Consider the following 14,781-nt stretch of genomic DNA (forward strand, 5'->3'; position numbering starts at 1 on the left):
CTTGCCCTGTCACCGCGCCACTGGAGAGCCCCAAAGGTCACGGTGTTGATGAGTGGCACATGGGGAAGTGGAGGGGAGACAATGAGCTTAGTGTGGATTTGAATTGCCGCCCTGTTAGGTCATCGGCTTGGGAGGAAATCCCTTTATATGTGAAAAAATAGGTACATCCAGCCTTTACGATCCTCACAGCAAGAAGGTCCTGGGTTCGATTCCTTCTTCGGGGGGTTATTTCCCAAATAGGAGCCTTTCTGTGTGGAGTTTGCATGTTCTCCCCGTGCTCACATGGGGTTTCCTCCACCAAAAACCCCCACCAAAAAAAACATGCACATCACCAGGTCACCAGGTCCCCGGGCGCGTCCACGAATGCTGCCCACTGCTCCTGGCTGCGCCCCCGGAGGAAAGACAAGCCAAGGATGGGTTAAATGCAGAGGCCTCATTTCACCGCCCACCATCCAAAGCATGTGTGTGCGTGCATGTGTTGTAGTGTGGTGTGCTGTGTGACAATTAAAGATTCTTCTCTCTCTACTCAAGCCAAAACAGGTTGAGAGAGGTGATTTGGTTGACACGCACACACACACACACACACACACACACACACACACACACATACACGTTTCCTATAGCTCAGTGATTCTCACCCCGCCTCAAATCAAGGACCCTCAAATTGATGCACATGAGGTTATGGACCTCCATTTAATGAGATTAGGTCCCTGGGACCCCAATTTAAGAACATTTTTATTGCTTGATATGATTTAGTCCAAAGTTTGGACTGTGGTTAGGGGGATAACAGCGGGGATCATGATTAGTACATTCTCGAACGGTGCTGAGGTCTCATCAATGAAATAATGAATTTAAACCATTTGCTGGGGACCCCCTGCAACCTCTGGAAGGACCCTTGGGGGTCCGCAGACCGCACCATGACGTCATGACTAACGTCATAGGTACTGCTATGAATCAAAAACAAATGGATGGATTGTCAATGGTTGTGGCGGGAACTGTGGTGTTTTTGATTTTTTGTTCTTACTTTGAAAAATGAAGCATGGGATTTCAGGTCACTCACTGGGGTTGGGGGGGGGACTAGTTATTTCCTCATTTCAATTGTATTGTATTCTTCTTCCAATTCTCTTTTCGGTCTCCGTCTCGACAGCGACCGCACCATTCCCCTTGAACTTCCACCTCGATGTCGTCACAGAGCGTTTTTACTTTCTGATGCTGGTTCTTGCGAAGCGCCATAGTCGCTACCTGTTTACACCAGGGCACTCCCACACACACTCCCAGTCCGTCATGTGGCAAAAACCATCAATGTTCCAGTTCCCCAATTCCATATCAGAATTTGACTTCCACAAAGTTTTTTTTCCACTGCAACGGTGATAAAGAAACCGCATGTGACAGATAGATCATGCACAATTATTTGTTATTTCTGATCTGTTTTAAATTTTCTCGACTTTTTTCTGCCGCTGTCAACGCCCGAGCTTCCCTCCAGGGATTTATTAAGTCTTATATCTTATATCAGCAGCAGCTTTACAATCATTAAGTTCATCTCCATCATGGAGGACGAACCGCAGACATAACCCATCCCCTCGGCCGCCTTAACCCAGGACAGAAAGAGGGTGAAGCCGACCACGAAGATTCATCCAGATGAGGCTCACACACACACACACACACACACACACGCGCGCGCACACAAACACACTAAGACTCTACAAGGCCAGTTCTGCTTTGGAATTTTTTTTTTATCTCCTGCTTCCATCCTATTGTACATAAATACTGTACGGCCACGCTCATAAGCTCACAGAGAATAATCTGAGCACACCCTCACTGACAGAGTCAGATTTGTACCGGGGCATCCCTTCCATCTTTGTTTGATTCACACCATCAAGGTAAGATCTGTCTGTCTTAAAATGTGGGGAATAGAGGTGGATCCTTAATGCCAATATTATGGCCAATTGTACGAGGCTGGTGACAGTAGCATGTGTCGTGTTTCATGTAATATAATATTACTGATATATATATTGTATTATTGATTGCCTTTTAAATTATGTGGTACATTATTCATTGTGTACTTCATTTTGTCAGATAAATTACATTGGAATCTTATCCTTGGCACCCATCTTCACCTTGTGACAAACTTTTAACTTGAACTTGAACTTTTACCACATTTACTAACTCATGAATCTCAGCTCTTTATTCTAAAATGTGAATGAATGGTAAATGTCATCTCTGAGTGAATAGATAGATAGATAGATAGACAGACAGACAGACAGACAGACAGACAGACAGACAGGTAGATACACTCGACTCACTTTTAGCGTAGCACCACCTCGCACTGACTGTGAACTGAACTGTTGATTACGTGTGTTGCGTGATTGGGTCAAAAGGGAAAGGAAACACAATCAGTGCCAGAACATTTCCAACTTGGCTTCTTCATCATTGTGTTTTCAGTAGTGTGGCTCAGACTGACTGTGCCAAATATTGTGCTGAATGCCTCGATGGGAATTGGCAGGGACTTTCCAGGTCAATATCGTAATATCTAGCTGCCAGTACGTCCCATCCTGGGTTAAAATATAGCAATTATGTTGTCATAAAAGTGCCACCAAGAAAGAATTAATATTTCAAAATTTACAATCTACTGGTTTAAACCAAATTACAGTTAGACAGTGGACGTGATAGATAGATAGATAGATAGATAGATAGATAGATAGATAGATAGATAGATAGATAGATAGATAGATAGATAGATAGATAGATAGATAGATAGATAGATAGATAGATGGATAGATAGATAGATAGATAGATAGATAGATAGATAGATAGATAGATAGATAGATAGATAGATAGATAGATGGATAGATAGATAATGTTGTTGTCCTTTATTCTTCTAGATGAGACTATTTCTCTTTATGGTGCTGTTTGCGGCCCTGTACTGTGCCAGCGGTGACGATAACCTCATCACTCTGATGGATCATGGTAACTACTAATACTACTTATCTCCCTTTATTTCTATTCTGTCACCTTGGTCGCTCTGTCACTGTCTTTTTGCTATCTCACTGTGTGTGTGTGTGTGCGTGTGTGTGTGCGCTATCATTCTAGTGGTGGTTCTCATGGCGCCCAACGCTCACACCAGGTTCAACGTTCCACTGATGTGTGGAGAGTCGTACAAAGACCAAAGTGTGTTTTGGAAGAGAAATGGTAATACTTTTATCACTACTAATATACTATTACTACTAGTGAAAATATACTACTACTACTAATACACTACTACTGCTACTGCTAATGTACAACTAGTACTACTGATAATATACTACTACTACTACTAATCCACTACTGCTACTACTGCTAATATACTACTATTACTTCTGATGTACTACTACTACTAATATACTCCTACTACTTATAATGTACTAATACTAATAAACTACTACTGACACTACCACTACCACTATTTCCACTACTACTACTACTGCAAATACTACTGACACAACCGCTACTACCACTATTACTACTACTACTACTACAATACTACTACTACTACTACTACTATGATGACTACTACTACTACTTATTCTACTGCTTCTATTACTACTACAACTGACACTTCTACCAATACTACTACTACTACTACCACTGATGATGATGATAATAATAATAATAATAATAATAATAACAATAATAATAATAATAATAATTATTATTATTATTATTGTTATTATTATTATTATTATTATTATTGTTATTATTGTTATTATTATTATTATTGTTGTTGTTATTATTGCATACTACTACTACTACTACTACAATACTACAACTACTACACTACTAGTAATACTAGTACTACTACTACACTACTACTTCTACTACTACTACTACTACTATCACTACTAATACATCTTCTACAACTACTACTACTAATACAGCTAATACAACTACTACTACTTCTACTACTACACTACTTCTACTACTACTAATTCAACTACTACACTACTAAAAGTAACACTACTATTACTATGACCATTACTTCTACTACTACTACTACTACTACTACTACTTCCTCTACGAACACCACTGTTGCTACGCCTACTGCTTTGGCCACTACCTCTACAACTTCTACTAACTCTACTCTCACTACCCTTACTACTACTACTATTATTACCACAACCATACTTCCCAGCATTTCCTCACTGGTGTCCCTGCCTCAGGCCACGAGCTGAACCCGGCGCTAGTGGGGAACAAGGTCAGCGCTGTAGTGGAGGAGATGGCTGGAGGGAAGTACACCTGCCACCTAAGCACGGGCGGGGACTACCTTAACTACACCATGGTGCTGGTCCAGCTCTCCCAGGATCACGCACCTGTCATCCTGGAGGACATGCAGACCAGTGACGGAGCAGGTCAGAGGATGGATGGATGGATGGATGGATGGATGGATGGATGGATGGATGGATGGATGGATGGATGGATGGATGGATGGATGGATGGATGGATAGAGAGAGAGAGAGAGAGAGAGAGAGAGAGAGAGAGAGAGAGAGTGAGAGTAGACATGGTGTTGAAGAGGAATCACTCTTTAGATCAAAGCGTAAAAATACATAGCGAGAGCCAAGGGAGGGAGCCAAAGTGTTCAAAAAGTGATCAATAATTTATCATTTATACCCTTTATCCCCATGCCAATAATTTATCCTGTGCATAGAATCCCATCTTGTATATTCTGTATATTTTTATACTTGTTTTCTGTTTTGTATATTCCGGCTATTTTTTTAAATTTGCCTTTTTTTTTCTTTACTTTACTTTTTATTCTATATTGTTGTAATTGTATTTTTTACTTATTCAGACTGACAAACGCACCAATCCCTCAACATGACAAACCCCTCCGATATGTAAACGTGCCTTGTGGAATAAATTCGTTCTTTTGCTGATGATTCTCATTCTGAGATATATATGTTTGTTTATTCTTATTGCAGGGAGCGTTCCTGAGCACATCCAGTGTTCAGGCCACAATTACAATAGTTCCTTCTACTGCACCTGGAGGAGGAAAGCCTCTCGTTCCACGGCCGCCGTGCTGCTTGTGAAGGCAAACCGGTAAGACAGACACACACACACACACACACACACACACAGATTTGGGTAAAACTGTCCACCAAAAATGAATGACGTATACGGTATGACCACAGGTGGCATTGATATACGATCTACTGTATGTAATAACTATAACACATTGTGTCTTCAACCCTGCAGTGGTTCTGAGAAGATTGACTGTGAACTGGACGCTGAGGGTTTGGGGGTTTGGTGCCAAGAGAACAGATGTCCCTACAAAGAGGAGCAACAACGCATCTCCATCATCATGTACATCCACAGCAATGCCCGGCTGGAGGAGTACGCCACTTCCTTCTACCTCCATGACATAGGTACGGCCCCCTCCTGAGGCTCAACCTTGGAACTTTGGCAATTCTCATTTTTCAGCAACAGGGCCTAAAAAAAAAGAAACCCGTGGAAACAAAGGAGAGATATCTCATTCAAAGTCACTGAATTAAACTGTGAAAATTTAACGTCGGGGGGTGTGGCACAGTAATCGGGGCCGGTGAGTGTTGGGCACCACGAACCCATCGTAATTTTGTTTGGGGAAATTGGGGAACATTAAGGAGATGCAAACCGTTTGAAAATGAATATCACCGGAGACAGACTGGAGGCTTGTTCAGAACGACTTGCCTTGGGAATGGAAGTCGTCACAACCTGCCATCGATGTCCCCCGCCCCCCTCCCGTAACCTGTAACCCTGCCGTTCTCTCCCTCTCACCCCTCCCCAACCCCTGCGCCTTCCCTTTCCTCAGTGACGCCGGAGAGCATTCCCAACCTCCGCCACACCGGGGCCGGGGTGTTCCGATGGGACTATCCCGAATCCTGGGAGAAGCCTTGCAGCTACTACGGCCTGCAGTTCCAGGTCAAGCTGGTGCGACCCGAGGAGCCCTGCCACTCTGGCGCGGCCATCGGCATTAAAACGGTGGGACACGGGACTGTCGCAAAGACATCCAAAAGATCAAATTTGCGCTTGTATAAGGTTAAGCGGTGCATCGATGTAATATATTGCAATGTATGACTAGATATCAGGATTTGGTTTATCATTATATTGTGATACAGTCCTGAATCAGAATTAGAATACGTTTATTCCGGCAAGTACAATCGCATATACAAGGAAGTTGTCACGGTGAGTACTGGTGCGATTCTCTGCAGACAATTAGTGCTAAGAAAGCTGAATAGCCTAGCCTTTTTTTACATTTAAATTAAAAAATGAGTTACAATTACATTTAAATAAAATACGTACTAACAATATAATAGCCAAATATACACAAATGTCCAAAGATAGAAGAACAGAAATGTCTAGTTTCACATTTTTATCTCTCATCTTCTTATCCCATCTCTTCCTCTTGCAAACGCAGCCCGATTTCACAGAAGGAACTGAGTACACCGTCTTTGTGCGAGCCAAGAAGTACACCTTCTGCATCCGGGCACGGGACAAGTTTACCGAAGGGCCGTGGAGCAGCTGGAGTCACGTGTGAGTGTGTCACTCGGAAATGACGTGATCCATGACCGGAGCCGTTCATCTGAGAGCTACATTTTGTCTCTACATTTTGCATCCCATCATTTCTTTCTATTATCGTTTTTACAATTCATGTGCAGGTGCACGGCAACAAGCTGTATCATCTCCGAGTAATAAGATTAATATTCATTTCCGTTTCCAACTCTCTCTGACGACAGGGTGAAGGACCACAAAACACACCAGTGACGATGCTCGGTGAAGTTCAAGGAAGGAAAGAAGAATAGAAAAAAACGAATGGAAATAAGAAATTGAAGAAGCAAACACCTTGACAGCTTACATAATCATTAAACTATTTAATATCAATCCATACGTTGCGTTAGTTTTCCTGACATTTTAAGTGCAAATGTGTACAGTATTTATTACTACTGAGTGGTCGTTACACTGTTTAACGCCAACATTTTGTGATGTGCCAATAATTATTATTATAATAAAAAACCTCATCTCTGTTCTTATTCACTTTTCTCTGTTCATTTTTCCTGCACCAAACGAAAAAGTGCAAGAAAAGCTAACTGCATTCAGGGGAGAAACAAAACAAAACATTTCTATGGATATTCAATTAATTTGCTCTAGTACTGTATGGTCATCTTTGAAAACCAACTTCAACAGATAATCAATTAGTGCTTTTTCGATGTAGCACGGCGCGGCGACACGGTGTAAGACCCTACGCTTTAAATCTATGCAGCACTCATTGAAAGAGACTCCCGTGATTTATTACAAAAAAAGTTGTTTATTCTCATATTTACAGCCAGGACATCGGGGGGTAAATTCAGGATTAAAAACGTGAAACTTTATCTCAATTATCGCCTGGAAACAGGAAAAGAAAAAAAAAAATATGATCCGGGCAAAACTCCACAGGTCTTTCCCTCACATCCATGGGCGTATGGCTCCACTAGGACGCAGGAGAAACTCGTTTGCAGCCCCCTATGCCATGGTGACAAGGCGTCATTTTTTTATAAAAACCGCTGTGGCTGTAACTGTTTGAACTTACTTTCTCCTCCTTGTAGTTCACTACCCACCCCCCAGACTGTAAATACCCTCCTGGAGCTTCCAAAAGAGTTCAGTAAGAGCTCCAAACCTTAAGCAGCTTTTTCTCCCCCCCAACCCACCATCCCTACATACTACTTACATCATTGAATCGTCTCTTTTCAATTAAACCTACACAATACAAAAAAAAAGGAAAAAGAAATGCAAAAACAAAACCGTAAAAAAAAAAAAAAAAAAACAGAGGTGCATAGATTCATGTCGGGTTTATAATCTGCCCATGCGATATGAAAATGCTGCTCTGTGGGAAATGTCGCTTTCTGCAGAAGCCGACTTCCTCTTGTATGAATGTTTCATGATAATGTTGAGTGAGTCGCTTTGCGTCCATCTCTTTCGGTGGCCGCCGATTCTTCCTCCGGTTCCGTTTTTGCCAACCTATCCTTGTGCCTATTTTCGGCCGGCCAGCGCAGCGCGGCTCGCTGTAACGCGACGCTGTTGAAATGGGCGCGTCGTCCCATTCGGCCACATCGAGGAAAAGCTTTTGTTGAAACCCGCTCAAAGGTAACTCAAAGGGTAGCCGGAAGCAATTTTAGTAGGTTTTAGTAGGGGCTTTCCTGATGTCAACCCCCCCCCACTCTCAATAAGAATTCAACCCAACCATTTTCGGATTTAGCTTGAGACGCCTGACTTAAGTGCCTGTTTGGACGGGGAGAGACGGAGAACATGCAGGCGTATAGATAGGGAGCCCATATCAGTCCTGAGCTCAGGTGTGTTTGGTAGTAGTTGCATGTCTATGTGTGTGTTAAACTTGTGGTGAAAGGCCTTTTTTCTAGGTGTGTGTGTGTGTGTGGGGGTGGGGGGGTGATGGGGCTGAAGCTTCCAACACTGTTCCTTGTCTGGGGGGTGGAATCGATTCCCACTAGTGGCTCTGCTTCTTGGACAAGTACCTGTGAACATCAACAGAGGCGCACGCAAATGTATTATTATTTTTTCTCGTTCACGCGGTACATTTTAAACGACGTCGCATCACACACTTATCTCAACTCATTTTCATAAGGTCGTGTCCTGTGTCTACCGACCGTTCCCAGTGTTTGTGGTTTAGGCCGCTGAGGTCGTCGAGTTTGGCGATCTCTTTGAGGTACTGAGCGAGTTTATACAGCTCCCTATCCTTCTCCCTGTTGAGATGGGCCTTCATGAAGGGTCTTATCTAACCACACGCACACACACGCACGCACACGCACACACACACACACACGCACGCACACACACACACACAAACGTAATTAAAACCTTCTGACAATATCACAGATAATGATATCTAAGATGGCGATGAAGAAAATAACACAATGGCAAATATCAATATGATGAATATGATAATTGTCAATCTACCTTCAGTCCGTTCTGTGGGTTCATGAGGAAGTTTCTTCCGATGTCATCAAACATTATTGTGTTCTTCCGACTGTAAAAGTCCCCGTACTTGCCCCAAATCACTCCCAAAGGCTTGACCTGAACACACACACAGACACACACGCGCACACGCACACACACACACACACGCACACACGCACACACGCACAGACACACACACACACAAAACAGCCAAAACAGCAGACTGTGAGCGAGTGGGATTTCAGCTCCACTCAGGCCTAATTTTCTTCTTGTGCATAATGATAATGACAACAATCCAGGGCTGATTTTTGACCCCGCCCCGCTCGATTGTGTGAGTGTTTACTCTTGTACAGTCTGACCTCCACTACGCCTCTCTTAGGAGTGTGCACTGTGATCATGGCCCCGCTGTCCAACGTGAAGGTGATCTTGTAGTTTGGGTTGTCCGTCACGCCCAGCTCCTGAACAGGGATCAAGCGTAAAGGATAAATACTGCCACCTGTTGGCTATGAAAGGTAAATGTTCTGAAGCGCAACTCCGCCACACAAATACGCAATACAGATCAAAACGAGTCCTTACTTTCATTTTGGCATCAATCCACTTCATACTTGTAGCAGCTAAAGGAGAGGATAAGAAGTGTGATTTTATCTCGACATGTCCATAGGTAAGTGCACACCCTGCTCTTTTTTATCTCCACATCAGAGTTCCTGTAAGTATACATTTGTTTTATTATTTTCTACATTTATTGGTGTTTTTATTTGTATCTGTTGTCATTTCATCACAGTCTTTATCGCTTCATGCTTTGTCTCATGGTACTGCGACAACATCCAACCATTTTTAAATTGCGTTTTTCTGTTGTTGTCAACATTTATTGAGTGACATTGAGCTATTCAAGTCACAATTATACCAAACGATATTATACCATAACACTCAATGTTTATAAGTTATTAACTGAGTTTGAGAAATCTCAGTAATTCTGTAGACCAAGTTGTTTTGGTGCTATTATTCACAGTAAGAGAGAAAAGTAGACATACACCAGATGACGATGTCGTAGTCCTCGTACGCCGAGGTCAGAAATTCATGGAGGAACGGTCTCATCAGCTCCTGGCCCGTTTCTGCACACGACTTGTGATCTGCACGCAGACACAACATAGTGAGCGGTTTGAAGAGCCAGTGCAATGAAACAGCAACCATTGAGCTGACAAGAAGCAATAGATTCCTCTTTCACAGCATGTGTCTGTAAAGAGTTGGTCCTTGGTCCTTTTCGAACACTTCAGCAATCCACTACACATTTTTTTACATGCCGTCATTCCATATAAATAACATCCTGCAATGCTTTATATGTAAATTTAAAAAAAAAAATGACAAAAGCAAAGAACATTTCTGAAGAATGCTCAACATTTGCTTCAACCAATCACACTTGAAGTCATGCCCACATTGTCTGGAAATATACTGAGTAACCAAACAATTTATACATACAATCAGATGTGACTGCATCAAATATGTTGGAAAAATATGTTTTCGTTTCAAATAAATCGGCTGCACTTGCTTGCTTATCTGGCTGAACGTGGCACTTATGTCACCCACTTTCAAACGTTTTGTTTGACTTCATTGAAGAGGTGACCGGTTGGCGATGTAGAATTAAAGGAGCAATTCTTCTTCGAAAGGAAGTCATGAGAACTAGCACAATATGCGTTTTAACCAAACATTTGAGTCATTTTTGTCAAAACAATGGAGTGTGAGAAGCACTACAGTTACGTGCCATTCCTTCAGATTATACCCGGCATGAGGGTTACTCACCAAACAGCGTATAGTCCACGTCCAACACAAGGAGCTTCTTGCCTTCTCTGGGAGGGTTCGCTTCTTCCACCTTATAATCTTTCACTCTCCTAGCTATTTTAGCCAGGTTTTCCTCTCTACAGACACAGAAAAACTGATTGTTCACCCTGACAAACCTTGATCTTTCACCATGTACTCATTTTGTTGAGCACTTTTTCTAATATACACACGCACACACACAAATGCAGACAGATCTTACCTGTTCTCTACTTCAATGACCTCTTCTTCAATGTCAAAATCATTCACCACATCATCATTCTCTGGGGGAGGGGCCAAAACTTCTTCCTTCACCGGACAAAACACATGCATAGTTAAAGCATATTTCTTACACCAGACCATTCTGATTTTTGGTTGATGAGCACATACTAGACATTACGGCTGAGAAAGCCAGCCAGAAAATATTCCATATAAAGGCGTTTCTTTATTGGATGTACCCCCAGTTATTGAGTGAATCCACTGAGTGAAAAAAGCACATTTATTTACAAAACACAAAATTAATCACTCCACAATTGTGTCCTATTACCAGGCCCTCCTCTCTTGTGCCCATCATCATGATCTTGGTGTTTGGCTTGAGCTTCAGAGAACCCAGCTTCACCTCATCCTCTGCTGGTTTACCTGGAGGGAGGAGCATAATTAAAAAGGGAAAGAGAAGATTTAGATGTAGGGGCTCACTCCACTTCACAAACCTGCAAAATATAGTATTATATGACACAAACATGAAAGAACTAACCTATCCAGCACATGTGTACTCAAGCAAATATAGCGTAGGTGGGATTGAAATAGTGAAATGAGAAGGCATTGAAGATATTTGTATTTATCAGAAAGATTAAACTGCAAAAGAATGACTAATGTTGTCAGGGGAGGGGTGGCCTTCCCAGAGTTAACTATAATGCAGACACAAAGACCAAAGACAAACAATGAAAGAGGCCAACACCCCTAAGATTAAAAAAAAGAAAAAAGATTTTGTACCTTTGACTTTTAAACCTAGGAGCTTCTGTCTTTCTGGGAGCACCCCAGTCAAGATCTTTATGGACTGCTTCAGGTCCATCACCGTGTCCTCCTCGGACAGAGAGCTTATGGAGTACTCCTGGCCTCCCCACTTTATGATCACTGACACAGACATGACTGACGGGAGGCTCACCGCCCACACATAAACACCCTTTGGCTGCAGATGAGACTGTGTATGCACACGGAGGTGCGCTGGACAGCGCACACACTCAACTGGTCGCAGATTGTGAGGGCATGTAAACACGATCCTGAAGGAAAGAAAAGCATCATGTAAACCACAAATTGTGTTGAGAGTGTCAGTGTCACAATCATGAAATGAATCCTGTAAAATGTGTAGTAATATTGGAATAAATTATAATAATATTACAACGGGTAACATGTCTACTTATTGCAGAAGAGCCATTGGCATTGAACATTGGAACATTTGGGTTGGACACTCGTATTGCGACATTTCTAAAATTGTTTTAGAATTAACCTTAAAGTTTTACGGAAACACATACTTCGTATTCGTGACAGCTCCGCCCGTAGCGTAATGCAAACGTTATCCGAAATATCAGGAGAAACGCAGTCAGGGCGGAAGGCGACAGGCACAAGTTCAATTGTGTGTAAAACTTGGTATACAAGCTCGTTTCGGCGACAACGTCAGAAACGCGCTATGAGCCCGGGGGAGCAGCGTGTTGTTATTGTTATAGCATGTGCACGACACGGCTAACGGTGGCTAGGTCAACACTGTGGGAGAAAGCCGGCTAAAATAACTCGTGGCGTGGATATGCTCACCTGTTATAGATACTCAACGAGCAACGTTTGATATGCTCGTTTGTTTGTTTTTTCTAAATGATATTTTGGGTTATAGTGGCTTTGGTTGTGGAAAAAGGCTTAATGGGTGAAGTTTGCACTGCAGTCCACTTTCATTGAATCGAATTGAAAGCCGCTCGCTTCCGGGCGTCGCAGCGCATGCCGGAAGTGACGTAAACGGTATAGCCCGTTACCATAGTCACTGATAAAACAACAACAACAAAAAAAGGAAACATTAGCACGTTTATCATTATTTAATAAAGAAATGCGGCGAGGAAACAATGGAAGTTATCGGAACCTCTACAAGTCGGATTGTGTTGATACTCTGCACCAAGGGTTCCACTACCAGTTACAATTATCCACACTTCACTAAACCTATTTTTTCACAGTTTATTGTGTAAGTATTTTCCTCATTTAGATCATATTGTTATTCTGTATTACTCTGACTTTGGAGTTGTCCTTTTATCATTTCAGTGCACTGTACTGGTGTGACGTATGTGACAAATAAAGCGTGTTGAATCTTGAGCTGCTCTAGTACGTAAGTACATTTTATTTATATGGCGCCTTTCAAAATCAGAGTTCCAAGGTGGTCTGATCAAGGTGTTTCCTGCACTGAGCACACTCAGGACTTGTGGCCCCATCCACATCGACGGAGCTGAAGTGGAGAGAGTCTCCTGCTTCAAGTTCCTCGGTGTGTCCATCAGTGATGACCTCTCTTGGTCCAGGCAATCGGACGCAGCAATAAAAACTGCCCAAAAGCGCCTTTTCTTCCTGAGGAGACTCGAGAAGTTTGGCATGTCTGTCAGGACTCTCACCAACTTCTACCGATGCACTATTGAGAGCATTCTCACTGGCTGATGCCTTGGGAAAGTACGAAAATCATAAAGGACTACAGCCACCCAGGCTACGGACTGTTCACGCTGCTGCCGTCTGGTAAAGGTTACCGGAGCATCCGGGCACGGACTACCAGACTCACAAACAGTTTTTACCCTCTCAACCTGCAACATCTGTAGTCACCTATGTAAATGACATGTACATCACCACAACTACATGTACATATCCACCGGCACTCCTTCACCTTATATCTATATCCATATCTTGTGCAATAGACTGACCTATTTCTGTTGGAACTGCTACAATGTTCCAATTATTTTAGTTTCCGTTTTAGAATTATTTTTCTTATTTTCATTTTATGTACATACACTGTGACCTCCTGCCCGTATTTGCAACATCCACTCTTACTCTTTTTTAATTTTTTTTATATTCGACTCTTATTTTATTAACACATTTAAATATATATTTTATCTTTTCATGCCCACTACACAGTTTTTGCTTGTCATGCCCCAAGAATGTCATTGTAACGAATGACCTTGTGTTGTATTGTACACTTGACAAATAAAACACTTTTAACTTTGAACTTTGTCTGGGGGTCCCCAGCAATACACCTGCCAAGTGTGAAGTAGATTGGATGAACGGTTGTCGAGATATTCAAAGGACATACATAATACAGACATAAAGACAGACAGACAGACAGACAGACAGACAGACAGACAGACAGACAGACCGACCGACAGATTCATAGTTATAGTTAGTTAGAAGATGCTCTCGGGCCTATGAAAAGTACTTCAGTTTTGTCAGGGTGAAAGGACACAAAAGAATAGGACCAGGGATTGAACCTTGGTGCATACCAGAAGTCAGTGGAGCACTTGAGGAGACAAAGTCATCAACAGCCACAGAAAAATTATCTGACAAGTAGGAGGTAAAACAGTCAAGAGCAGTCCCAGTTATACCCACCCATTGATTTAGTCTACTGAGGAGGATAGCGTGGTCAGTGGTGTCAAAAGCTGCACTTAGCTCAAGCGGAAAAAGAACTGAACTCTGCCCAGCATCAGCATGCATTAGGATGTCATTTGAAACCCTGAGAAGAGCAGTTTCAGTACTGTGCCTCAGACGGAAACCAGATTGGAACTTATCAAAGTTGTCATTGTTGTCCAGGACATGTAGACTAGGAGTTGCTTACAAAAAATTTTCTCCAAGACTTTGGAAATAAAAGGAAGTTTGGATATAGGTCTGTAGTTAGTGGGGAGCAATGGGTCAAGGCCTGGCTTTTTTAAAAGAGGCTGAATAATAGCTTGTTTAAAGTAATCAGGCACACAGCCAGAGCTAAAGGTGTGGTATAGAGTATGT

At 42.3% G+C, this 14,781-nt stretch overlaps 2 protein-coding genes across 2 annotated transcripts; one reads left to right on the forward strand and one right to left on the reverse strand.

The window, feature by feature from the left end:
• Nucleotides 1-3,101: 3,101 nt before the first annotated feature.
• Nucleotides 3,102-6,544, forward strand: il12bb (interleukin 12B, b; the record flags this gene model as incomplete). The annotated part of the gene is made up of 6 exons (XM_080013424.1): nucleotides 3,102-3,168; nucleotides 4,197-4,385; nucleotides 4,953-5,070; nucleotides 5,227-5,396; nucleotides 5,819-5,988; nucleotides 6,425-6,544. The coding sequence occupies 6 exons, from the start codon at nucleotides 3,102-3,104 to the stop codon at nucleotides 6,542-6,544; spliced, it is 834 nt and encodes a 277-aa protein (XP_079869550.1).
• A 1,941-nt stretch (nucleotides 6,545-8,485) lies between these two features.
• Nucleotides 8,486-11,914, reverse strand: ublcp1 (ubiquitin-like domain containing CTD phosphatase 1; the record flags this gene model as incomplete). Its single annotated transcript, XM_080013426.1, has 10 exons — nucleotides 8,486-8,513; nucleotides 8,646-8,773; nucleotides 8,956-9,072; nucleotides 9,315-9,413; nucleotides 9,532-9,569; nucleotides 9,987-10,085; nucleotides 10,753-10,868; nucleotides 10,991-11,076; nucleotides 11,315-11,406; nucleotides 11,761-11,914. The coding sequence occupies 10 exons, from the start codon at nucleotides 11,912-11,914 to the stop codon at nucleotides 8,486-8,488; spliced, it is 957 nt and encodes a 318-aa protein (XP_079869552.1).
• Nucleotides 11,915-14,781: the final 2,867 nt, after the last annotated feature.

This window comes from Zeus faber (genome assembly GCF_960531495.2).
Source record: "Zeus faber genome assembly, chromosome: 14".
In the NCBI taxonomy this organism is placed as follows: Eukaryota; Metazoa; Chordata; class Actinopteri; order Zeiformes; family Zeidae; genus Zeus; species Zeus faber.